We start from the raw sequence: 27,288 nt of genomic DNA on the forward strand, positions 1-27,288 counted from the left end.
AGATAATCGTTTCCGTGTTGAAAAATGTTCGTACAAGGGATATCCCGATACCACAATTTCTGTGTTGGCCGATACCGAATACGGATAGCAGTGTTGTGTTTATAGCAGACTCCTCACTCATACAGTATGTGCACTTGCAGTTTGGGCAACTCAAAAGCAAACTCCACAACCACATGCCCCAACATTTTTATTTACCTGCCATACCTGCCCCAGATTCCGGTACTTTTCAGATGCCGGGACGTCTCTAATTCGTACATATACAAAAAGCTGAAATAACTGATCTACAAGCTTACAGCGCGTGACCTTCGTGACGCACTGTAAGCTTGCAGTAGTTCAGCTATTTCCGCAATTGTGTTTAATAAAAGATTAATAATCTTCCCTGTGCATTTTTTATTACAAGGCAAACAGACCTTTTTTTTTCATATGATCCAGAATGCCAAAAACACAGTTTTTACACTCAAATGTGTAATTGTGACAACCCTAGTCGGGAATTTAACTGTGAAACAGCTGCACACAGTGTGTGTGTGTGTGTGTGTGTGTGTGTGTGTGTGTGTGTGTGTGTGTGTGTGTGTGGCCACCGTGTCTCCTGACCATTGCGCATCTCCTCCTCTGCACTGCTTCCTTGTTCCTGCTTCTGTCTCCTCCTCTCCCTGACCACCTTCTCTCCTCTCCCTGACCACCTCCTCTCCCTGACCACCTCCTCTCCTCTCCTCCTGACCACCTCCTCCTCCCCCGACCCCCTCCTCCTCTCCCTGACCACCTCCTCTCCTCTCCCTGACCACCTCCTCTCCTCTCCCTGACCACCTCCTCCTCCCCCGACCCCCTCCTCCTCTCCCCCTCCCCCCTGACCACCCTGCCTCTCCCCAGGTTAATCTAGCCTACGCCTATGAGACCAAGGACGCGCTGTGCCTGGTGCTGACCATCATGAACGGCGGCGACCTCAAGTTTCACATCTACAACATGGGCAACTCGGGCTTCGACGAGCAGAGGGCCATCTTCTACGCAGCGGAGATCTGCTGCGGCCTGGAGGACCTGCACCGCGAGAGGATCGTCTACAGGTCTGACCTCTGACCCACTGGACCACGCAGGGGGGAGGGGTGGTCATATCAGGGCCCCCCTAGTGTTCACATTTAAACTGAGGTTCATGTTTTAGGTTGTTGTTAGAGAAAGTAAAAGATGAGTGTTATTTTATTTTTATTTTTATTGCTGCTTTCTTTCGTTTTAGCAATTTTAGCTATTTTTGACAGGGGGGCGGGGGCATTCGAACATGGGGCTAAATATATTTTTTTAAATATAATGTTATGGCGATTTCTTTATTAATATTTACTATAGTCCTACTAGACCCCAATAAATGACATCTGGCCACAAACTGAATGTGAAGGTAGAGGAACTAGGGGGATGTGTTATAGGCTCCTGTCACCTCCTTCTTTTGTGGGAAGATGTCATTTCTTTGGGTCTAGTAGGACTACTATAGTAAATAATAATAATACAGAAATTCCCCATAATGTTTTGTAATTTTCTTTTACATATTCCCATGTTCGAATGCCCCCGCCCCCCGGGCCCTGTCAAAAATAGCTAAAATCGCTAAAACGAAAGAAATCGGCAAATAAAATAATATTAATAATCATCTTTTACTTTCTCTAATAACAACCTAAAACATGAACTTTGATTGGAAAAAAAAAAACAAAGTTGTCCTTTAACCTAAAATTCTATGCATATTGTCCCCAACTTTCCCTTTTCGCCCCAAACAAATAGCAAAAATAGTTGATCTATTAGCTCTCGCTTGGATACGCGTTGAAAACTTCTAGATCCAGTATTTTTTTAATTGGGCTATGGTAACTCATTTTTTGCCCCATTTCTTCGCCTCTGTGGGGGTGGTATCTTGAGAGCACTGTAGGCAGTTTAGGCAACAGCATTGATGAAGTCAAACACTTCATGGACAAATTTATAAAACAAATAATCAATACATTCAGCGCTAAATGGCCAAAAGGGGATGCCGTCACGCCATTAGTTTTGGTAATTTCGTAAGGATCATGACCTATTAATTAGATTTCCCCCCTAAATATATAGTTTTGTCCTCTTATTTGAGCTACAGTATATTATTAGTGGATGTTTAGGAGCAGGACCACACCTTAAAAACTCCCCTTCCTGTCCTATAGGTGTGCGTTAGCCCCTATTATCAGGGATGTGCACACATAGACATCAAAGGGGGCTTCATCCCCTGCCCTTTTACCTGTCGGTAAAACAACTGCTCTTTCCCAGACCACGAATGCAGCATTTACTACGGTGAAAGACATGCACATGCCCCCTCTTTTCCTTTCCATGCCATACCCAAAAGTCTGCATTCAGGATAATTGTGTTGAACAAATTTGTTTAGAAATCCATGTCGTTACACCTGCATCTCCACTAGCTTAAAGAGTGCTGGGGTTGCGCCCCGAAAATAGCTTGTAGATCTGCTGTTTTTTCATTTTTTTTGTCCAAAAGTGCCCCTGCCTCTTAACACTCTCTCCACGTCCCTGCCTATTATAGACCCAAGTATTGGTTTACAGAACATCGAGACTGGATGTACCAGTTGCATGTAATCAATTCCCAACACATTCCCAAACCCTGGAGGCGGGGGAGGTTTTGAGGACAACTGGTTTTGAGAATCGCCCCATTATGTTTACACACAACAGAAACCAACCGAGTACGTATATTATGTCAAGAGGGAGAGATCGCCGTAAACATCCTAAGAATCCTGAGAAATGCAGCTAAAAGTTTGATGGAATGCATTTTCACACGTTAGTGTCCATGAGGAGCGGTCGGTCGCCGGTGGGGATCTTTTGACGTCGGTGTTGATTTCGTCGGCTAAAACTATGACGAAAAATGTTCGTCGACTACCTTTTTTCACTGATGAGAACTAAATGGAAACTTAATGAAAGCTAAGCTATGATGACTAATACTAAAACTAAATATATTTACCTTTTTTTGTCAACAAATAGAAACTAGACTAAAATGTTAGTAAAACAGCGCAACACATTGTGAGCTGGTAGATCTGCTATTTTCAGCAAGTGTAAAATCGGCCATTACAACGGCATCAAGGCCCACCAAAATACATTTTAGTCGACTAAATGAACTGCAAAGACTAATGACTAAACTAAAATAGAAATGTGCTGCCAAAAACAGCAGTGCTGCCTGCAGTGTGTGCATCATTATTCTGCATGGTCCCATGCACAGCAGCACACACCCTTGTTGTCATGAACCACGTCTTTACCCAATACATCTGTAACTGCCAGTGTACTTTCCTGCTGCATCAGTGCCCTCTGTTCAGGTCCCATGTAGCCTATGATACATGTTTCTGCTGGCGCTTAGCCATTTCATACGGTGTCTTGGAACACCTCCCGGTCTATCGAATTCCAATCCATGATCTCGCCATCACAAAGGGAAACCATGGCTGATTTATACTGTGTGCATCCATTGGCTCTGCCAAGCAGGTGTCTAGTGTCACACACTACACTACACAGCTCTGGGTCTAACTGGAGAAATGTTGCGATTACTATGTTTTTTATTAAAGTTTTTATCCCACTATTTTGTAACGCATTTTTCATCCCGTGCCAGGAGCCTACGCCAGTGGTGGGAAACTTTGACGATGGAGAGGGCCACTCTATTTCCACACTCTCTCCAGAGAGCCACACTGGCATTGCATATTACTGTCGTGGCAAAAATAGCCGATCTACAAGCTCAAAACGTGTCGCACTGCGACACGTTTATTATTTTTTTGTTTTTTAAGATTTCTTTAGACGTCATACAGGAAAAACAAGTTACATCATGTTAATTGAAGAAACGTCAAGGATTCAAACGCAAAGTCGATACATAGACAACATACATAGAGGCAATACAGTACATCAATAAATAAACCAATGGAGAGCTACACTACCTACACAGCATAAATACGTAGAATCACATTATAGCATGGCATCACCATCATCTCTATCGGTGTATAACTGTACTTTGGGGTTTCCAGACGGTGCCATATCCGTTTCCTGTTCCAGTTCATAATCATAAAGGTTCTGTTTGAATAGAAAAGACAAATCATCATGAAGACTTATTATTTTTTGTTTGTTTGTTTGTTTTCCAGGGATTTGAAGCCTGAAAATATCCTCCTGGATGATCGTGGTAAGTACAGTACTCCCCATTGCAGTCGGAACTGCAGACTCACTCCCAATCTGCCGCCATACGGCCGTAGTCTGAAAACCCACCTCTTCAGACTCCGTCTTAGCCCGTAGCACTTGCCCTAGCCTCGACGACCTTACAGGCGTATGCAAAGGCTCCATTTATGTCATTTAGATAGTATTTTATGTAGACATATCACTATAGTGCATAGTTTCATTATTAATCCACTGTTAGACGGACGTTACGTTCTTAGCTTTTTTATGTAGTTGATGTATTACCATGTGTCGTTCTCCCTTACTGTAAATCACTCTGGATTAAGAGCATATGCTATTAAAAATCAACTTAATACTTCCTAAGGTTAATATGAGCATCAAAGCAACATTTTAAATCCTTTTTTATTAGCACAGGTATTCCATATATTATTCCATAGGGGCCATAACACACATGGGCAAATTACATCAACCTGCGACAGGAGTTGGCTCTATTGAGTGAAAGATGATATTTCTAAAATAAATACAATATTAAAGTATTTCGATTTTTATAATTATAATGTATTAAGGCCTATTTGGCATATTAGCCAGGGATCCTTATATATTGACGAGATATCTCGTTGAAATGATAAATTATACAGATCAAGGTCTCAAGTGAAATATACATTACTAGTATGGGATCTTTCTTTTTGCCATTTTGCAGCCAGAGGACAGAGGTCTATTTGGGGGTCCTTGGCATGGAATAATTTGGGAACCCCTCCACACTGCATGATGCCATGTGCCCCCAGGAGTGCAAATCCTAATGAACACATGAATTGTGTCTCTTCTTGTATAGGACACATCCGCATCTCAGACCTGGGCCTGGCAGTTCAGATCCCTGATGCCGAGACGATACGAGGGCGAGTTGGGACTGTTGGTTACATGGGTAAGACACGGGCGGATGAGATTAAAACGTACGCACTAGCAGCAGCACCACTTCCCTTTCTGCTAATTGTCATTCACCTCCTTTCTCATGTGAGACATTTTAAGTGTTGTACCTTTCAACTAGGGCTGCGTGATTAATACATCTGTATGTGATCATGTTGCTTGCTGTAAGTAGTTGGCTGTCCAAAGAATGACTATTATTTTATTGAGTGTGATTTACTGGGTGCTGGTTATTCTCCCTTTCTGCCTCTTTCTCTCTCACTCTCTCTCTCTGAGGCGATCCAGAATGAAAGCCCAGCTTTCCGTTCTGCTTTTTTTGAAGTAATCATTGTTTTTCTTCCTCTACCTCCTTCCTTTTTAATCTCCTCCTGCGACGTGACGACGTCTGGCCACTCTTTCCCATCCCTCCTCGTCTCGGTGGTGACTCTCCCTCTTCCAAGCTCCCGAGGTCATCCAGAACGAGAGCTACAGCTTCAGTCCGGACTGGTGGGGGCTGGGCTGCCTGGTGTTCGAGATGATCCAGGGCCAGTCGCCGTTCCGCAAGCGCAAGGAGCGCGTCAAGAGGGAGGAGGTGGACAGGCGGGTGCGCGAGGACCCGGAGGAGTACTCCGACAAGTTCTCAGAAGAAGCCAAGGACATCTGCAGACAGGTGGGAAAGGAGTGACGAGCAGAGGAAAGGCCGATTGAGGCCGATTCTACAAAAAAAGTCTTCTAAATCATAAAGGTTTTCTGAAAAACCTATGTTTCTATGTCAGTGGTGCTCAACCTTTTTCATGTGAAGGACCCCCATAGAATTATCTGTATTTGGCCCCCGGACCCCCAATCTGAAAATATGTCGTTCCTGGGACCCCCCTCCCAGAAGCAAAGATTTGAGTTAAAAACGTTCACTCTGAAAGAATATAATAATATTCAAGATTTGCCCCACATTTCCATGATAAAGAAAAAATAAGCTGATCTACAAGCTCATAACGCGGCACTCGGAGCTTGTAGATCTGCTTTTTTTCAATAGTTAAAAGTATTAAATAATGCTTAAAGAACTATGGTCACAATCGGGGGGCAAGTGTGCACTTGGGGAGGGGGGAACAAATCATTGGGAGGCTACGGACAACTTCAAAGAGAGGTTCTGAAGTACCTTTTATTTAGGTCAGTCGTATGGAATCTGTTGATATTTATCTTATTATAAAAATAAATAATCCTTTATCGCCAAACAATGCGACTCCAATCTGGATTGGCCACACATCGGAAAACAGAGCCTTTAGTGTACTAAGGCTAGTGCACCATACATAATTTATCTGGATTAGGTTAGGTGTGTTTATCTACTCTCAGGCCTGAGAAGACTTCTCCATGTCTCTCTGTCTCTGTTGCCTTTTCTCTTGCTCCACACAGTCCCACACTATAAACTCCCATCAGCCCCTGAAGTATTCTCTCTAAAAGAGGGAACCACTGTTTCGCTTCGGGTTCCGAGCAGAGGGGGGGAGGGGACATTTATTTGTGTGACGCGTGTGGAACATTCTGACCTCGAGTTCAGCAGAGTCAAAGACTCCCCGAGGAGGGAAAGAGAGAGAGAGAGAGGAAGAACAGGGGAGTGGGTGGGGTGTAAGGAGGAATCTGAAGAAGAAACATAATGAGTGAGAGAGGTGTCTGCCCTTTTTTTTGGAGGGGTGCTACCGTGCTAACCCCTCCTATGTCCAGCTTTTGGTGTGTGTGTGTGTCCACAAACTTTGTCCTACACAAACATTAAATTCCCGTTGACAATTAATGAACAATTTTACGTCGTAGTGTAAACACAAGCATTGCGTAACACAGACATTGATGGCGAACTAAGGTGAGGACGCAAATTGTGATTGGCCATTAATATGATGATAAGAGAGACCCTCACTTTACACAGGTGTGATTTCAGCTAGATGGATATCACCACCACAGACCAAAATAGACATGTGATCGGAGATGTCAAGAGGAGAGAGTGAGAATGAGATTTGGCTTTTTGAAGCCCGCGGTGAATTTATAAACAATTCAGGGACTGCAGGAAGTAGAGAAAGAGAGGGGGATTACACGGGGAGAAGGAAAGAACCCAAGAGAGAAAGCAGGAGGAAGTGCTATCAACGCGCTGGTATAAGCCAAGCCGCCGCCTGCAGGGTGACAACGGACGCAGTCGGCATGCCCGCTGAAAACCAGTGGTGGAAAAAGTAACTTAGTACATAATACTTAAAGGAGAATTTCGTGGTAGAAGGCTTTCTTACCTTTAGTTGTAGTGTTTGCGTCGCCACCAAAGTGGTCCAGGTGTTATTTTTGCAAAACGCATTATTGACTATTTCCCATACCCGACCATAAGCCCTCAATGGGGCGTTCTGTTTTAGTTCTAATTTGCTTATTTCCATCACTTGAAAAAAAAAATGGTATATACGTATATCCTCTCTTCATAATGTAAATAGTATCCCAAGAGGCACACTTTACTCCATAGTACGCTGTTGCTGTGTGCCAGCCGTAAAGCGCGAACTCTCGTCTATCGTGAGACTTCGCAAGCTCCATCCACTTGCATGGAGCTTGCGAAGTCTCACAAAGTATTTTTCTTTACTTGTAACGGAGTATTCCTTCATGGCAGCATTGACACTTTACCCAAGTAAAGAAACATTTGAGTGCTTTTTCCACCACTGTCTGCTGAAAAGCAGTGACCCAGTAAGAATGGCCGTCCTCCCGTGGGCCTTGACGAGGCCTCTGTGCTGTAGAGGCCGGGGTGGGCCTTGACGAGGCTCTGTGCTGTAGAGGCCGGGGTGGGCCTTGACGAGGCCTCTGTGCTGTAGAGGCCGGGGGGTGGGCCTTGACGAGGCCTCTGTGCTGTAGAGGCCGGGGTGGGCCTTGACGAGGCCTCTGTGCTGTAGAGGCCGGGGTGGGCCTTGACGAGGCCTCTGTGCTGTAGAGGCCGGGGTGGGCCTTGACGAGGCCTCTGTGCTGTAGAGGCCGGGGTGGCCTTGACGAGGCCTCTGCGCTGTAGAGGCCGGGGTGGGCCTTGACGAGGCCTCTGTGCTGTAGAGGCCGGGGTGGGCCTTGACGAGGCGCTGCTCACATTATCCACAGCCACGCTGCTCTGTTCCTACTGTGGCAGTGCTGTGATTTAAGCTCTAGCTGTGTGTGTGTGTGTGTGTGTGTGTGTGTGTGTCTGTGTGTGTCCGTCCGTGCGTGTGTGTGTGTGTGTGTGTGTGTGTGTGTGTGTGTGTGTGCGTGTGTGTGCCCGCATGCACGTGTGATGAGATTTGTGTGCAGTCCTTATGCGATCATGATGGAGGGTCAGACTTAAACACAACACAAGGATTATATGTGGATGGTGTGCATATGCATGTTTGTTTGTGTGTGTGTGTGTGTGCGCGCATGCACTTTGTATCCACTCTGAGATTGGAGGATTATAGCAGCGATAAATGTGTCAGTGAGTTAATCCATTCTGGGCGGGAATGCCTTTTGGTGTTTTTAAGCATTATGTTACACTTTAGCTATTGAAAAATAGCAGATCTACAAGCTCATAGCGCTATTTTCTTTTCATCCTAAAAATGTGGTGCAAATCTTTTAATATTCTTTCAGAGTGAACGTTTTTATAAATATTTGCTTCTGGGAGGTCCCTAGAACAACACATTTTCAGATGGGGGTCGGTGGCCAAATACAGATCATTCTGGGGTTCCTTGACATGAAATAGTTTGAGCACCACTGACTGTGTGTGCGCGCATGCACTTTGTATCCACTCTGAGATTGGAGGATTATAGCAGCGATAAATGTGTCAGTGAGTTAACCAACATCACGTAAGCCTGTGTGTATGTTGCTGTATGTTGCTGTGTTTTGGGGATTTACTGAGGTTAGAGGCTGATGCAGAACTAGCTCTGTTTCTTTAACACGAAGCCCTCCGTCCGTTTACGCAGATCACGTAAATGAGCTTTAGTCTGGCCGCCTGCCTATCCCGTAAGTTACGTGATAAGAGTCTTTATGTTATTTAATCCATGTTTTTGATCGGACCGAGTCGATAGCCGAGTGCCGTTATCATGCCAGTGTAAAGTGTGTCACTGGACCACACCATCTTAAGTTGCGCGCACATCCACGTGCGTTCTATGTGCAGCTTTTAATGGCCTGTATCTCCAAATCCGCGCAATGAATGTCATTTCTGGTCAAAACAAGGTTTTTCAATGGCCGACAGCCGGCTTTGTGATACTCGCACCCAGTGAGAGAACAACAACCGGTCAAGACACCACACACACACCATTACGTCATCGTAACATCCGGTTACGGATGTTTGGCTATTCAAAATAAGTGTTGAAAGGGGAAAAACCATGGCAATGCATGGTAGATAAATACATTAATCCTAGCGGGATCGTGTTAACCAATTTCAGACCAGCTATAAGGTGACACAGATGCGTTCACCTTATACTGTAGCTTTTAACCATTTTAACCATTATTTTAAACTTTAGCCGTTAACATGATGTCATGTTGCAGTTTTCGGTGGTCACCTCTTCACTGAAAACTGGAGTATATGAATAGGCCATAAACTCTTCACTTCCTCTTCCTGTGTTGGCTCAGCTGCTGTCCAAGGACCCCAAGGAGCGGCTGGGGTGCCAGGGTGGCGGGGGCGTGGAGGTGAAGCAGCATCCCATCTTCAGAAACATCAACTTCAAGAGGCTGGAGGCCAACATGCTGGACCCTCCCTTCAGTCCCGACGTAAGCATCGTACACACACACACACACGCGTGCACACGCACTATACCAGTAAGACGCCTGCGGGTGAGAAGAGACCTCGCATCCGAGTGGGTGACAGCAGACTGCTGGTGCTTTGGAATGGGGGGTCAGTTCAACATATACGCCTGGGTGACAGCAGACTGCTGGTGCTTTGGAATGGGGGGTCAGTTCAACATATACGCCTGGGTGACAGCAGACTGCTGGTGCTTTGGAATGGGGGGTCAGTTCAACATATCCGCCTGGGTGACAGCAGACTGCTGGTCGAGCGCTGGCGCTTTGGCATGGGGGGGTCAGATCTTAATTTATTTTCGGGCCTGTTGAGAACTCTAGTTTTCGCCGACTGCACTAATAACTTTGGGGTAGGCCTGTCTAGAGTTTAAATGGACAGGCATCAGTCAAAAGGGAGACATCGAAAAGGAAGGATGGATGGGGAAGGATCAACATATGGAATGTCAGAACAGTTCAGCTTCATATATGGAGCTGGCTCACTCACGTGGCCAAGGAGCGCACATGCTGGTTAAAAACAAGTCCCCCACAACTTGGTAGCGTCGCCACAGAAATGTCTATGTTTTTATGTGATGTGACAGACAAGACGGTGCACTCTTCATTTTATTTAATTCCTCATCAACGATGCCATCGCCTGACCCCTGTATCTCAAATGGTCAAATACATATTTCATTAAGGAATATAATATGCCTTTTGTATGCTTTCTGTATAATCAGCAAAATGTAGTTTTTTATGTTGGACACTAAGGGAAATTAAGCTTAAACATGTTTTAGTTTATCAATCGATCGATAAGGTTATCAATTATCAATGACTGGATGCATCGATAATTGACTTCCCTAATACAAAAAATATCCATCAAGGTTTTTGCTTAACCCCTTAAGGCCAGGAACCCATTTTGGGGTTCTGTAGTGTACAGTATGTACAGTATTCAAACATAAAATTAAAAAAAGATGCTGCTATATAAAAATATGAAGTTTTTCAGAAAACTTCTAAACAGGATTTAGAAGGCGTTTTTAGAATCAGCCTTAGGCCTAAATGGGTTAAATAAATGCATCTTGATATTAGATTTTGTTCTTTTCAAGCCCTAAATTCACTGTAGGCCTACTTTATTCCCCTGGAAGCTCAGAATAAGCATACAGGAAATACCACAATGTCACAAATAAACAGTCACAGTGGAAGCTAGAGACCACTTGTCTCTCCCTGGTGGTCCTCCTCCTCTTACACGCTCTCTCCAAGAACAACTGGACCTTTGTCACGCTATAAAACACTGGTTCCCAAACTGGCCCTTTGTCACGCTATAAAACACTGCTTCCCAAACTGGACCTTTGTCACGCTATAAAACACTGGTTCCCAAACTGGCCCTTTGTCACGCTATAAAACACTGCTTCCCAAACTGGACCTTTGTCACGCTATAAAACACTGCTTCCCAAACTGGACCTTTGTCACGCTATAAAACACTGGTTCCCAAACTGGACCTTTGTCACGCTATAAAACACTGGTTCCCAAACTGGACCTTTGTCACGCTATAAAACACTGGTTCCCAAACTGGACCTTTGTCACGCTATAAAACACTGGTTCCCAAACTCTTTCATGTCAAGGACCCCCAAATTGACACTAATTAGCCCACGGACCCACATGTGAAAAGATATTATGCCAAGGACCCCCATAAGAGAAGATTTTTACGGCTCTAGCAGTGATTCTCAACCCGTTTAATTTCAAGGACCCCCATGTTTGACATGTGTTAGTTTACAGACTCCCATTGAATGGTATTTCTATCTCTGGGACCCCAATGTATATTGTAAAATCAATGGTAATTTAACTCAGAGTGTACAAATGGAACCATTTGGTTCCATTTGTACACTCTCAGAGTTACAGACCCATACGGGTCAATTTGGTTCCTAACTATCATTTAGCTGGGGACCCCCTGGAACTCCCTCAAGGACCCCTGTCTAGGGATTAGACTTTTTCGAAGAAAAACTGGACATTTGTCACGCTATAAATAGAGCGAGTAAGGAGATGAGACCGGACGGACCAAGAGGTTAAATCAATAGAAGAAAGCAAGAGATTATCTAGATTTATTTATTTTTTGGGTTATTTAGGTCAGTGGGTTTATACTGGACTATATGTAGTGCAGTGAAGATGGCATAGGAGTGTGAATCTTTTGTTATTGAAACAAAAGTACTCGTGGTATAGGCTCTCTCTTGCGGCGGGTCCATTTGGTTCCATTTCATTGGAAGCCATTTGGAAGAACCCACTCAATAGTTAACCACTAGTGTAGGAGTGTTTCCAGTGAGCCAACAATGCACATGCACATTCTAAAACGGTTAGTACCAATACTTGATTCTGATTGGCTGGTTTTCGTTGTAAATCTCACGATAATCTACACCTTCAATCACTTTATATCATTCCCGGAGCTCTGTAGCTGAACTGGGTAAGGGTACACAGTCACACCCTGGCTGTGCGGGCATCTAAGCAACGCCCACGCTCATATGACTGTGGCTCCAGGCGGCCTTGTAAAGACTTCAAGCGCCTCCTATTCCCCGTCACAGAGACTGGCCGAGTAAAAACGTGTGGCTCGCTCTGGTGGGCGCAAAGCGTAGCTACCTTTTGTGAATGTAATAGTTTTATGAGTTTAATATTGCTTTATATGTTTGTAACCGTTTTAGAAAAGCAATAAGACACGCAAGCTCCCAGCCAGAGTAATAGTAAGAGAGTGGCGACACTAGTGTTGACTCCCATTGTAACAATGAAATGCGGAAATGCTCATTCTATCTCAATGGGATAGTTCCAGCCATAGGAGCAATGTTTGGAACTATAGCCCATAGGCACCTGCTTTGCGGCGAGATCAAAGCGTGTCGCTACTCTCCTACGCTACACTCTGGTCCCAGCTTACCGTGTATTTTATAATGGCTGACAGGGTAGGAGACACTCCGCTACACGTCATGTCTCACTACGCCTCTCTCTCAGCCATTATTAAATACCCGGTAACCTGAGACCTCTTGTGGCTTATTGCTTTAATATCAGTTTGACCAGAAGGGAACAGAGCCTTCATTAGTATCATCAGTAACACCTGTGAAGGAAAAGTAGGGAAGGGGCCCCAAGTTCTCTCCAATATGGCTGCTGTGCATAGAGTCTATTTATTTATCTCTTTCCACCCTCAAAGTAGTGGCTGTTTTCTGCCTCACACTTTTCTAGTTTAATCTCTCTCACAGGGACGGATTAACCCCCACGGTGGCCCTTGTATATTTTTTCCCCAGGAGCCTCAAACCCAGTACTGCCAGGTCGTTTCCCTGAAGGGCCCCCGGTCCCACCCTGAGAACCAAGGGGCCACCGGCCCAATGGCTAATTTGGCCCTGCTCTCTCACTGCATATCTCTCTCTCTCAGTGCCTCTCTCAGCCATGGGCGGTCTACTGTAAAGACATATCTCTCTCTCTCTCTCTCTCTCTCTCTCTCTCTCTCTCTCTATCTCTCTCTCTCTCTCTCTCTCTCTCTCTATGTCTCTCTCCCAGCCGCGGGCGGTGTATTGTAAAGACCTCTCTCTCTGTGTCTCTATGTCTCTCTCCCAGCCGCAGACGGTGTATTGTAAAGACCTCTCTCTGTGTCTCTGTGTCTCTATGTCTCTCTCTCTCTCTCTCTCTCTCTGTCTCTCTCCCAGCCGCGGGCGGTGTATTGTAAGGACGTCCTGGACATTGAGCAGTTCTCCACGGTCAAAGGGGTGAACCTGGACACCACCGATGATGACTTCTACCACAAGTTTGTCACAGGCAGTGTCTCCATCCCCTGGCAGAACGAGGTACTGCATGTAGATGATGATGATGATGTCATTGCCTCGGCTCCTCAGCAGTGAGACAATACAGTGTGTTGTTGCAGCAGCACACTGTTGATTTGGTCGACTAAAAACTACTACGATAAATGTATGTTCGTTGACCACCTTTTTTCACTGACCAAAACTAATAAGTGGAAAGTAAATGAAAGCTAAGCCATGATGACTAAAACTAAGACTAAACATATGTGGCCAAAATTGACTGAGGGACTGCCATTGGATATTTTTAGAAATTTCGTCTTTTCATGTCATATGGAAGCAGGGAATCATAGCTTCAAATTGACATATTGGTTGTTCAGTTTGACTCCGTTTTAGAGAAATGGCTTATAGAGTAAAGTCTTGCAGAGAAACAGCGTTGAGAAAACATGCCTGAAAGGTTCACTTCTGTGGACCCTAACATTACACCTAGATACATGTTTTATCATTTATTTCTTATTTACATGTCAATTTCAGCTCTGATATTTATTTCAGACATGCTCTAGTATGTGAAGAGTCTGCCTGTGCTATTAACTCATTTTGGATAAAATACAAATAAATTCAGTTTTTCTCCTCTGGTGAAAAGCTGGAGGTTGCACAAAAACTAGACTAAAATGTTAGGAAGGGACTAGTGGACGAGATCCAGTAGGAAGGGACTAGTGGACAAGAGATCCAGTAGGAAGGGACTAGTGGACAAGAGATCCAGTAGAAGTCATTTTACACTTGGCTTGCATGCCGATCTACAAGCTCACAACGCGTCGTAGATCGGCTATTTTTAGCAAGTGTAAAATGAGTCATTACGACGGCATCAAGGCCCGCCAAAATACATTCTAGTCGACTAAATCAACTGGTTTTTTTAGACTAACACTAAAACATTCCAGGTGACTAAAATGTGACTACAACTAAATGAAAACTGAACTGACTAAAACTAAAATCAACATCAGCTGCAGCATTGGAAATAGCATGGACAAATGAATGGTGTGGACCCGTCCCTCATCTTAACATGTCAACATAGATGGTTGATATAGTAGGCATTAGGCAACACACTATTGTTCTCGCTCCAATACTTTTTTTTCCAGCAACGTGAAGCTGCTTTTGCACAACAGAAAGGTGCAGCTTTTGGTCGTGCTTCACACTCTGTTGTCACTGTCTGTCATGCTTCACATGACATCAGTGTTGGTTTTAGGCAAATCTACAGGTGATTTAGTCGGCTAAAATGTGTTTTGGCGGTGCCTTGATGCCGTCATAATGGCAGATTTTACACTTGCTGAAAATAGAAGATCTACAAGCTCACAACGTGTCGCAGCGCTGTGAGCTTGTAGATCTGCTATTTTCAGCATGCAAGTGTAAAATGACTTATACTGGATATCTTGTCCACTAGCCCCTTCCTAACATTTTAGTCTAGTTTTTATTTGTTGACAAAATTGTCAATATATTTAGTCATAGTTTTAGTCATCATAGCTTAGTTTTAATTTAGTTTCCATTTAGTTTTCGTCAGTGAAAAAAGGTGGTCGACGAACGTTTTTCATCATAGTTTTAGTCGACGAAATCAACACTGCATGACATCACAATATGTAAGGGATAATGTAATGTATGGCTGAGTGGTCATTGTTTATAGATAAATCACCGACAGGCAGCCTGAAGGACAATGACCACTCAACCATACATTATCCCACTTATTACATGGCTACTTTTATACGTAAATTAATACATTGACCCAAAACACAACAGAACGAGGTATTTCCATGCTTGGTAATGAAAGTATTCCATAAGTGTCGCGCTGGCCGGCGTCTGCCCAGCTGCAGGACAGTCGGAACACAAGGAAGTGAGTTGGTCTATCTATTCCTCGCTCAAATGTTTTCAATTTTTCTTTTTGAGAGCAATGTTTAGCTGTAAATGACATTGTCTGTTTGTTTACATGGCGGTCATTTTGGAAAACGGCAGTAAATCAGCGTAGCCCAGCAGCTGCTCCAAGGGTTTTGATTAGGCATCGGTCTGTTATAGAGCGGAGCAGTCATTATCCAGAAATAACGGATCGCTGAATTTGGCGATTGACCAATCAGAATCAAGCACTCAACCAAGCCGTGTAATATAAATGGTGAGAACGGAATTCAGTTCCCAGTGGATTCCTCGCGACTCGCGTCAGTGCAGCCAACCGCACTTGCACTTTACCATAATTACACCTTTCTGGTTGTAACATGTGACAACAGTTGTCATAACAGAACTTCTTCTAAACCCGGGCCGGCCATAATGGATGTTCAAAGCTTCAGCCAATCCGCCTACAGGCAGTTCTGTAGATAAATGAAACAATTCAATTCAAAGGAGGCTTCATTGGTTTGAGAAAACGTAGTTTTAGTGTTCCCACGGTGAGATTAAAATATGTACGTAAACAGGGGTTGAACATCAAGGTCTCAGAGGTACTTGCCCCGCCAGGCCCGTCGGGCAAGTACGCCAGAGACGAAAAGTTCTTATAATTGTCACGGGGGCCCGCCCCGACCCACCCCCCGCACTCCTTTGCATTTGAATGCCTGAACTGTGCAAACGTAGACAGTCCGGACAGTGAGGACAAAAGAGGTGTTACAAATTCTTCATGGAGGCTCGAGCCCCGCAGCCCCCACAGAGATGACGTCACTGCAAGTACCGGTACTTGCCCAAAGCCAAAGGTCATGCACACTTGCCCCGAAAATGTAATCGTCCATTATAAATTGATAGGTCAAATATGAATTAACGTTCAACACTTGAACTCCACCTTCCCGAAAGTTCTATTTACCTGCCAGGTGTGGGACAGGTGGGCAACCTTTAGTTTTAACGCCTGTGTAACATAAGTAGTTTTTAGCCAAATGGCCTAATGTGTACCGGACCTGACAATAACAGATCTATAAGCAGATCTATAAGCCAACAACATGCTGCAGAGTGATGCATAGTTAGCTTGTAGATCTGTTCCTTTGTCACGTGACAACAACCCGTACAGACGTTGCTGTCTGTACGGGAATTACTGAATCATCGGTGGTGAAGTGTGAGCAATATTGAACTCTTACTTATAATAATATAACAATTTAACTAGTATCCACAATGCCTGGGAACTGTGCTTTTAATCATTTGTGGCTTACAAACAAATAAAAAGACTGGCTGCGGAGTGATAAATGTTTTTTTTTTGTAGCTTTCACCTTTATTTTATATTTTTTTATGGAGGGACAGACAGTAGGCTGACAGGAAATGGGGAGAGAGATGGGGGTGACATGCAGTAAAGGCCGTCGGGATCGGAAGTCGAACCCGCGGCACACTGCCAGACTGGATTACCAGCCAAGGTGCCTGGACCGCTGAGCCACGGCCCAGGCCTTGTTTTTTTTTAATTGGAGAAATATCTCAATTTAAAAGAACATTTAGTCATGACGCCATGTTCATGACCAAAATGTGTTCATGAAAATGTGGTCTCACTTCCTTCCTGGACTACAAAGACCCCCCCTCTCCACAAGGAGCGGACGTGCACTAAAGCATGATGGGCATTAGGAATTCAGCAATCCAGTCAAACACACAGACTCAAAGTTCACATTGTGCTACTGTTATCTACTACAAATACTATTAACATTGAGTGACTGGAGTTTCTTCCAGTGGTGAAATGTCCCTTTAATGCGTTATTAACCTGGCATCGTCTGTCTCCCCCTCCCCTCCCCTCCCCTCCCCTCCTCCGTAGATGATCGAGATGGAGTGTTTCAAGGAGATCAACGTGTACGAGACAGACGGGACACTGTGCTCTGACCTGGACGTGAACCGACCCAACCCTCCTCCCAAACGAGGCTTCTTCTATCGCCTCTTCAGACGAGAGGCAAGTCAAAGCACTCCAGCTACTGTCCGAGGGGGTGGGGGCTAAGGTACTTTCCTTTCTTTCTTTCTTCCTTCTTTCTCCCCCCCCCCCTGCTTTTACTATATACGCATCAGTGTTGATTTTGAGAGCACATTTTTTATTTTTGTTTTAGTCATAGTGGTCTGTTGAATAGTTTTCATTTAGTTTTTAGTCACATGTTAGTCACCTGGAATGTTTTCCAGTCGACTAAATATCATAAGATTTTAGTCGACTAAATCTACAGTTGACTTACAGTAGTTAACTAAAACATTTTTTGGCGGGCCTTGATGGCGTCGTAATGGCTCATTTTACACTATAACAAATTGCCGATCTACAAGTTCACAACGCGGCATGCAACCAAGTGTAAAGTGACTTATACTGGATCTCTTGTCCACTAGTCCCTTCCTAATATTTAAGTCTAATTATCATTTGGTTGTTGTTAGTTTTATTCATCACAGCTTACTTTTCATTTAGTTTCCATTTAGTTTTCGTTCTTTGAAAAAAGGTAGTCGACGGACATTTTTCGTCATAGTATTTGTCGACGAAATCAACTGCTATAGCCTGGCTCCAGCCCTGAATCGCTAACCACGCCCATTAAGAAAATATGTTCTGGTGATTCAGGTCTGGAGTCTCTGCCTACAGCGGCGTCGTTCGGAAATCCGATCACAGCAGCCGATTGGCCATCAGCCCCGTCACTCGACAGTGTCAGACAACAAACATGGCTGCCCCCACTGTGGTGACTCACGACCGTATCAATCTGGCTATTAAATCGGCTTATGATAAATAGTTTCTTTACAGAAACGACAGGTTTTATAAACATCATCATCCGACATATTTCACCGCTTTTGTTTACATGCTAGTAGCGCTCGTTGGCTGTGGTTTGTTTGGTTAGCAAACGGGTTAGCCATAGCCCATAGTGGGTTTCAGAACCCACCCCACAGTAGTGTTGATTTATCCCATAGTGGGTTTCAGAACCCACCCCACAGTAGTGTTGATTTATCCCATAGTGGGTTTCAGAACCCACCCCACAGTAGTGTTGATTTATCCCATAGTGGGTTTCAGAACCCACCCCACAGTAGTGTTGATTTATCCCATAGTGGGTTTCAGAACCCACCCCACAGTAGTGTTGATTTATCCCATAGTGGGTTTCAGAACCCACCCCACAGTAGTGTTGATTTATCCCATAGTGGGTTTCAGAACCCACCCCACAGCAGTGTTGATTTATCCCATAGTGGGTTTCAGAACCCACCCCACAGCAGTGTTGATTTATCCCATAGTGGGTTTCAGAACCCACCCCACAGTAGTGTTGATTTATCCCATAGTGGGTTTCAGAACCCACCCCACAGCAGTGTTGATTTATCCCATAGTGGGTTTCAGAACCCACCCCATAGCAGTGTTGATTTCTTTGCCCAAAGCTAGGACGAAAAATGGTCGTCGACTACCTTTTTTCACTTACGAAAACTAAATGGAAACTAAATGAAAACTAAGCTACGATGACTTAAACTGACACTAAATATACTGGCAGTTTTGTCAACAAGTGGACAAGAGATCCAGTATAAGTCATTTTACACTTGCATGCTGAAAATAGCAGAACTACAAGCTCTTGTGTGTTGTGAGCATGTAGATCTGCTATTTTCAGTGTAAAAACAGTCATCACGATGGCATCATGGCCCGCCAAATCACATTTTAGTCGACTAAATCAACTGTAGATTTAGTCGACTAAATTCGTATGATAATTAGTCGACTAAAACTAGACTAACACTTAAACATTCCCAGGTGACTAAAATGTGACTTAAAACTAAATGAAAACTATTCAAGAGACTAAAAAACTAAAATGACTAAAAAACTCAAATCTAAATTTGCTGCCAAAAACACTAACACTGCCCCACAGGCCATGTTTGCTCCAGTCCTCATCCTCCTCCAGGCAGGGATCATGTGAGGAGGAGAAGCAGTAACAGGGCCATGACCGGTCATGCTTTCATGTCCAATTATCTCTCCCTCCAAGTACACGGTGCTTAGGACCATGTGGGATACAATGGCTTTCTTTCTTTTAACCCCCCTCCCCTCCCCCCGGGGGATTGTAGAATCTCAGCCCTCTTGTTTATTCCTTTATCATTTTTTCCCCCCTTTCTTTATTAATATTTATTCCCACGTTACCTTGGCAATAGTGAGTGGCAAGGGTGAGGGAATTCCACTGTGATGAAGAGTGTTTGACCACTTGAATGCTAGTGTCTACTAGTGCCCTATAGAGCGTCGCAGTCCCGCCCCCTTTCATGACGACGCCAGGCCCAGGAAATAATTCCTAATGCATTTTTCCCATGGACATTTCGTCGCATGGCAATGTAGGCCAGTCAATCTAAGATTTGACCCCAAAGAAATTGCAGTAGTAATCATTCAAGGTTTTTTATGATCCTTATGGTCATCCAAATAACATAAAAATTGATTGATAATGATTATTATAAAAATTGTGGATCATGGAAAGTTCAAAGGGGTTGAACTTTGGGGTACCATTTATGAAAACAACATTTTCAACATGAAAGGCAACATTTTTATTTGAATTATGCTTTTAGTAGCATGTGACATGTCAAATTAGGGGTTATTCATGATTCTGAATCCATTCCAAGCATTAGTGTTGGACGAAAAACACTCCTTGGGCTAACAACATAGCCATAGCCATCTTCACAAAATCTGATGAGGTCATCGCATTGACCTGTGTTTTTCGTCCAAAAAAAGTGTTTTTCGTCCAAAAAAACGAATGCTTGGAATGGATTCAGAATCATGAATAACCCCTAGTTTGATATGTCATATGCTGCTAAAGCATAATTCAATTTATATGATAATCAATTTTTTATGTTATTTGGGTGACCCTAAGGATCATAAAACCTTGAACGATTACTATTGCAATTTATTTTGGGTCACGCCCCTTTTTAGCTTACATTGACTGGCCTAATAGGCGAACATGTTGCAAGAATAGCATACGTTAGAAGCTCACGAGTCACCACTGGTCATGCTGTGAGCTTGTAGATCGACTATTTTTGTCGAAGAGATTTGTTGAAGGGACCCCCGTGAGAGAAGATATTTCTCGGCTCTAGCAGTGATTCTCAACCCGTTTATTTTCAAGCACCTCCAGTTTGTGCATGCATATTAGTCTACAGACCCCCATTTAATGGCATTTCTATCTCTGGGACCCCAATTTAAATGGTAAAATAAATGTTAATTTAACTCTGTACAAATGGAGTCCCCGGACCCCACTTTGGGAATCACTGGTGTAGAGGGAGAAAAAAGGAGTGGGCCAATGATAGAGCCCTGGGGGACCACCGTCTAGGGTTAAAGTGGTGTATGGTGAAAGGATATGGATCAACTCTCCACTATGGGCTGTATATCAACTAACCGGTGATTGGGAACCCTCTGGCCCTTTGTTGGGCTTTAACGCTGTGCTAACAGGTTGTCTTGAATTTCTCAACGTGGTACTGTATGGCTGGGGGTCCTTGAAGGGGTTCCAGGGAAGGGTTTAAGATATTTCTCACAAGTCAGCTCCACTTCCTTCTCATATATATTTTTGTATATATATTTTAATAACGTGGATGCAGTGTGTTGTCGGGGAGACGGACTGGACGTTGTGTGCGTGTGCGTGTGTGTGTGTGTGTGTGTGTGTGTGTGCGCAGACACTTTTCTTTTGGGCACGTTGGCGAGGCACAGCGGAGACGGGAGCGCAAAAATAATTATTGGAGTTTACACTATGCTATTATCATGCATAGATGATCACGTCATATAAAATCATTCTGCATATGATACCATGTTAGCTACAGTTTATAGAGCATGTTGAGCTACAGGTATGTGTTTAATGTTGAAGTAGTAGTATTTATATTTAGACGAGATGAAGAAAGTCCCCAGTCGGATCCCCAGAGACAGACAGACAGACAGACTATTCTGTACACTTCAGTGGAGAATTTCAGGCTAGACGGCTTTCTTACCTTTATTTGTAGTTGTCACGGCCCCACCAAAGAGGTCCAGGTGTTATTTTGTGCAAAAGCGCATAATTGGCTATTTCCCCTACCATAAGCCCTCAATGAATTGAATTGAATGGGGCATTGGGTTTTTGTGCTATTTTGCTTATTTCCATCACTCAAAAATCTATTTTTTTGTATATATCCTCTCTTCATAATGTAAATAGTATCCCAAGCGGCATACTTATTTACTGTAGATGGAACTAAGCGAATTAGCACAAAAACCCAACCCACATTGAGGGCTTATGGTAGGGGAAATAACCAATAATGCGCTTTTGCACAAAATAACACCTGGACCTCTTTGGTGGGGACCATAGACTGTAAAAAAATATGGACAAAGCGTTGTCCGGGTCTGATATGGACGTAAGATGAAGCCTGTCAGTCCTTGAATTGTAAATCGCCGTCTTTCTAGATCCGTTTGGGCCCAGCTGGCCATTGGCTGGCCCAGACAACGAGGCGGGACTTCCTCCCTTCTTCTTCGTTGGTTTTTATTTTTACTCGAACGGGGGGTGGATCCCGATCATAGACTGTAACGGTAGCCACGCCCCTCAGAACATACTAGACTTTATGGTAATTTTTTTAATAAACGGGACCATACTTTTCCAAAAATAATATTATGACATGAGAAATGAGACTTTAAACTAGTGACTGGAAGCAGAAAGTATTCATGGCCATGTTTATTAAGGTAATACAGTCTAGATGAAGTTGGGCCCAAATACATGGACCTCTATGGAGCTATGGGGTTTTTTGGGCCCAATGACAGCGCCACAACAGGCCATTATATGAACTTTCAGGAAGTCCCGATTTCCTTAGTGGCTTCACAAAATATCTGTCTGACTGCCCCCCTGGTGGGGACGTAACAACTACAAATAAAGCCTAGTCCGAAATTCTCCTTTAAGAAATTGATTGATGTGCTCGTCTGACCATATTTCGTTGAGTGCTTTAGTCTCCTCATTCGACCACGTCTATCCACGGTAACGGGACATATTTGCGTTGCGTAAAAAATATTATAAAAAAAGTATACTTTTTGGGGTTCTTGACATGAAATAGTTTGAGAACCACTGACATAGAAACACAAGGTTTTTTCAGAAAACTGTCAGGATTTAGAAGACATTTTGTAGAATCGACCTCAAGGTCTAAATGGGTTTTAAATGAAGATGTGCAAATGTTTGTAATAACGAGACCTTTGGCTTCTTCCCAGGTTTTTTTTTTAAATGTTTGTAATAACGAGACCTTTGGCTTCTTCCCAGGTGTGTTTTAAAATGTTTGTAATAACGAGACCTTTGGCTTCTTCCCAGGTTTGTTTTAAGAGTGGCTACAGTGAGGATGAGAATGAAGCTGAGCCCTCACGACTTTAAACCACTCCCCCCCCGTCCCCATCCCCATCCCCCCACCGCCACCCCCCCACCGCCACCCTCCCCAGCGCCACCCCCCCCAGCCGCCGACCTCTACCAACAAGTCCACCCCGAGCGCAAATCTTACCAACTCGATGAATGTTGACCTGTATTTATGAGCTGTATTAAAAGTGTATTATAATTAAAGAAAAAAAAGTATGAGTTTAAAGATTTTGTACATTTGTACTTGAATTATGTCTAGATGTATATTTTCACTAAAGGTTGTATTGTACAAAAAGCCATAAAAGTACCACTTGAATGCATACATAACATTTTTTTTCCTTTTTTCTTTTTGAATGAATATGGAAAATGTGTATCGAGGATTTTTTTTCTTTTACGTTTTATCCTAGTGTCCTCCCCAGAAGCACAGTACCAGTAGTCTTTTTTGTTGTTTTAGTTTTTTTTGTTTTTCTCTCTATGTAGCATATGGCCTTTGTTTTGTATGTGCTTTGTATGTCTGTTGTTATTGATTTGGCCAAAGTGACGTGTTTTTAGTACATCAAGTTGGCCTTGTTCCATGCTACCCCTCCCTCCTCCGAGTCCTAACACCCCTAAGTAAGTCTGAAGGAAAGAAAAGGCATGGGGGGTGGGTGGAGGTCTCTATCCATGTTTATACCATGCTGCTTATTAAACGTATCTGTTTGTTCTCCCCTGACCTACGTTACGCCTTTTAGGTCGAATGACACGAGCCGCGCAAGGAGGTTGTTTTTGAACGTCTACAGTGCTACCACGATAATCCCTTGTCCCGTAGGCAGGTTGGACTGGAAGGGTATGTACTATAATAACGAATGGCTGATGACGATATTCGGCTGCTTGTATGTGGATATTATTGGCATAAGCAAAAATGGTGATTTCATGATGCATGCAGTCAGTGACGGTGAGCATTCCTGCCACCCTTATTTAGTCATGTTTAGGCTTGAAGGGGCGCAGAAGACTACTTCACATTTTGATGGCTGTTTTATGTTTCCTTTTGGGGGCCCACGATTGTTTAGTGACATGTGTGTTATGATATTCACTCACAAGGGACATCTAATGCTAATTAATTTCCCAGATGTCTTGATTCGAATCCTTATAGTCTCCACTTGAGCCTTTTTTCTTTTTCTTTTCTTGAAATGAGTGCATGTGTAATTCAGAAATCCTTTCCAATGAACGGTTCTATTACAGTAACTTGCAGTACAGTCCATATTATAAGTTGTCAGAAGTAAGAGAGTTGACTGTGAACGTCGGTTAAATAAGGATGAGGAACGAGGCGAGGACAGCGGCGATGAAGCCGTAATCTGAGAACTGTCTTGCGTTTGAAGCAGGCTTGATTCACACAACATAATTGCTTTCATATCGAACTAGCGTCAACGTTCAGAATGAGTAATGAAGAGACATTTTAACTAATGCACCTTTTGCCTGTTGATGATCATAGGTAGCACAGTGCCTATCAGTTCTTACTCCATTTGTCGAATCCAATAATTATTTGAACCACTTTAACCCCTATATATATAATTTTAGAAAATTGCAGATCTACGAGCCTATGAGTGTTGTGAGCTAGAAGTTCGGCTGTTTTCTAAATGATTTCAAGTGGTTAAAAAGAAGAATCATTCCTATTCCCAAAATCCGTCAAAATTCCATCTGTTTCACTTCATAGGAATTTCTCGTGTTTGTAATGTGGATACTAGGATGCGATACAAGACAAATGATACAACTCCAGCCTGTACAGAGAAACCTAAGCCTACATAATAATTATGTCCTGGAAAATTCAACGTAGAATAACATTTTGTGTTACACTTCCATTACGCAATGGGAGTCGTCGGCTCCTTCCAGGTCAACCAGTCGTGGTCAAGTTAATTAAGCTGTATGTTTCGTAATGATAGACCATGTCACAGTTGGTCAATATCATGTACTTGTCTATATTTGCAGTTCAGATGCATCTTAAGCCATTTTGACAATTTATCTGATGGACAAAGGTATAATTTTATCCTTACCTGCCCCCCCCCCCCCCCCCCGCCCACTCCTGTTTTAATGCTGTGAAAACCAGACGTGGATCTGATGGCTTTGTGTGTGCATATTATACTGTATCTATAACCCATAGACAACAATTGATTTATGTCAACTTCATACGTCATATTATTAATTATAATACAAGTCTAAATTGGCCACACTCATTTTCTCAGTAAGGGTTCAAGTATCTAAACCGGTCAAAATGTCTATGCAGACTTTTCAGAATTTCTGTGCACAATTGGAAAACGGTAATGACCACATTTTGATCGTATTAAAACTTAGGCATAGGCGCTTGAATTCCATTTTTAGAAACTCGGTGTCACACTCATTTTGAAATGGTACAGTTGTAGACCTCGAAACAGATTTCAAATGACTTGGGTGGTTTTTGTAATCCTAGTCCCGTGCAGTACATTCCATTTGTCAGGTCAGGACCGTCATAGTGCATCAAGCTCCAGTGGTTGGCTTGTCATCACTTGAGTTTCTAAGTGTCTTGCTATAAACATATACAGTATATATATAAATATATTTTTTTTGTTTTTGTTTTCTCTCAGGCACATTTCAAAGCCAATTTTTTTCTCGCAGATGTAGATTTTAGCCTTTTAGCTGTTAGCCTCAAAAACCTTGTAAATTAATGTATTTCTAACATGTACCTAAGCTTTTTTTTTAATTTCACACACACACACACGCACGCACGCACACACACACATGCACACACACAAAATGGTACACAAGGAAAAAGGTGTTTGCCATCCATATAGCAGTAAAGAAATGTTTAGTTTCATTGCACTAAGGTGTATTTCGACAATGGCTATAGGATGTGTCTTTTACCCTTTTGCAAATGATACCAAAAGCACGATTAAACAAACATATTATATCATTTGTTTGTCCTTCCCTAAATAACTTAACAAAAAGACTGACAGCCTTTATTCCACGCACCAACTATCATCTGTTACATCCCAAACAGCTCAAACATTTTTTTGTTTTAAAACCTCTGTCCTTCCTTCCATTCTGATGATAGACGTCCTACACTTTAAAAAGGAACTTTAAACAGCTCAATTTTTTTTGAATGTCTGCACTAAGTGCATTGTATTGCCTGTTTAAAAAGAAAACGAAAGAAAAGGAGTAAAAAAAAAAACTACAAAAAAAGAAAATACATATGTTTTATTATTCAAGCATGTATTGGTTTGTAAAACTTCAGGTTCCTTGTATATGTAAAAATGCTGATCTTCTAGTGCCAACATATCACACTGGTACCTGAGGATATAACTTTATAGATGACCAGATGACTGTCCTGTTTGAATACGACTATCTCCTTCCCTCCTGCCTTCATCAAATGTAATGACAGTGATGACGGTGCTCGCACGCACACACGCACACACGCACGTACGCGCACACAACCCGGGCCAAAACAAAACTATGGGGTGTCTCACTCACCAGAGGTATTTAAAAAGGCAGAGAGATGTCTGTCGTGGATTGTATATCACTGAATATATACCCCGGTGTGAGATAATGACTATACCGATATATCATCGCAAGCTATAACCCGGTGCTTCGCTTTTCATCAGTCCAGACTCGTCCGATCAGATCAATTATATTTCCCCCCCGGAGGGAAGGAAGGACTGATGTATTTTCTTGGTATTCAAACAGGGTTCCTTGACTTCTTTTATTTTCTTCTCTCTTTTTTATTTTTATTTGTACAGTCATGTCGTTCAACCACTGCAGTCATTGTAATTCTTGTACAAGTTGTATCACTGGTTGTTGTACCATATCTGACATTTGTAATTATGAAATAATACACTGCCGTTTGTATAAAAAAATGACTTATTGTCTCTTTTTTTGTGTGCGTGTGAGAGAGAGAGATATGGGATTATGGGGGCTATTTTGATCCCAACTGAATTGATTGATTGAATACTTTTATTAACGGTTTGAAGAAAGAATCACATAAAAGTACAGTTCAATTCAAGGTTTGCTAAAAGGATTAAATCCCATATAGAGAGCCTATATGGCTTGTTTCCATTGGGGTCCTCATAATCATTCAATTCATAGGAATGAACTTGCCAATTTTACACTTGATGGTGGCTGGATATGCGGTTGCATTGATGCCACTATAGGTATATTGTATTGTATTGACAGTGACACTGGGGAATTCAAATTCATTCTGGCTCAATTCATAAATGTAAAATCAAAATGTTAAGTTTACTCTGAGAGTGTACAAATGGAACCTGGGCTGTTAGGGTCCATTTGGTTCCATGTGTGCACTCTCAGAGTTCCAAACTATCATTTAGCTAGGGACCCCCTACTGTTGTATTTTGCTGTCGAATATTGTCTGTGATATAGCTTAATTGAATTACACTGTTTACAGCACTTTAAAGAAGACAATAGGACAATGACCATTCACACCATAGTGTCATCCCTAATCAGTGGGATTGAGCCCATGTTGTGAGTGCTTATAGGCAGGAAGTGACACTG

General features: G+C 43.0%; 1 protein-coding gene across 2 annotated transcripts in view; it reads left to right on the forward strand.

The window, feature by feature from the left end:
- grk4 (G protein-coupled receptor kinase 4) overlaps positions 1 to 26,219 on the forward strand; it is an 89,720-nt gene extending 63,501 nt beyond the window's left edge. Inside the window, exons 9-16 of one of the 2 annotated variants that reach the window (XM_080759779.1) lie at positions 868 to 1,058; positions 4,118 to 4,155; positions 4,978 to 5,067; positions 5,507 to 5,715; positions 9,624 to 9,761; positions 13,442 to 13,579; positions 17,280 to 17,457; positions 22,735 to 26,219. In XM_080759779.1, coding sequence (XP_080615905.1) covers positions 868 to 1,058; positions 4,118 to 4,155; positions 4,978 to 5,067; positions 5,507 to 5,715; positions 9,624 to 9,761; positions 13,442 to 13,579; positions 17,280 to 17,456 — 981 coding nt within the window. In that variant the 3' untranslated portion in view covers position 17,457; positions 22,735 to 26,219. The remainder of the gene's footprint in view (positions 1 to 867; positions 1,059 to 4,117; positions 4,156 to 4,977; positions 5,068 to 5,506; positions 5,716 to 9,623; positions 9,762 to 13,441; positions 13,580 to 17,279; positions 17,458 to 22,734) is intronic. The other variant, XM_080759778.1, reaches the window with a different exon arrangement.
- Positions 26,220 to 27,288: the final 1,069 nt, after the last annotated feature.

This window comes from Protomyctophum bolini (assembly GCF_963924005.1).
Source record: "Protomyctophum bolini genome assembly, chromosome: 3".
Lineage (NCBI taxonomy): Eukaryota > Metazoa > Chordata > Actinopteri > Myctophiformes > Myctophidae > Protomyctophum > Protomyctophum bolini.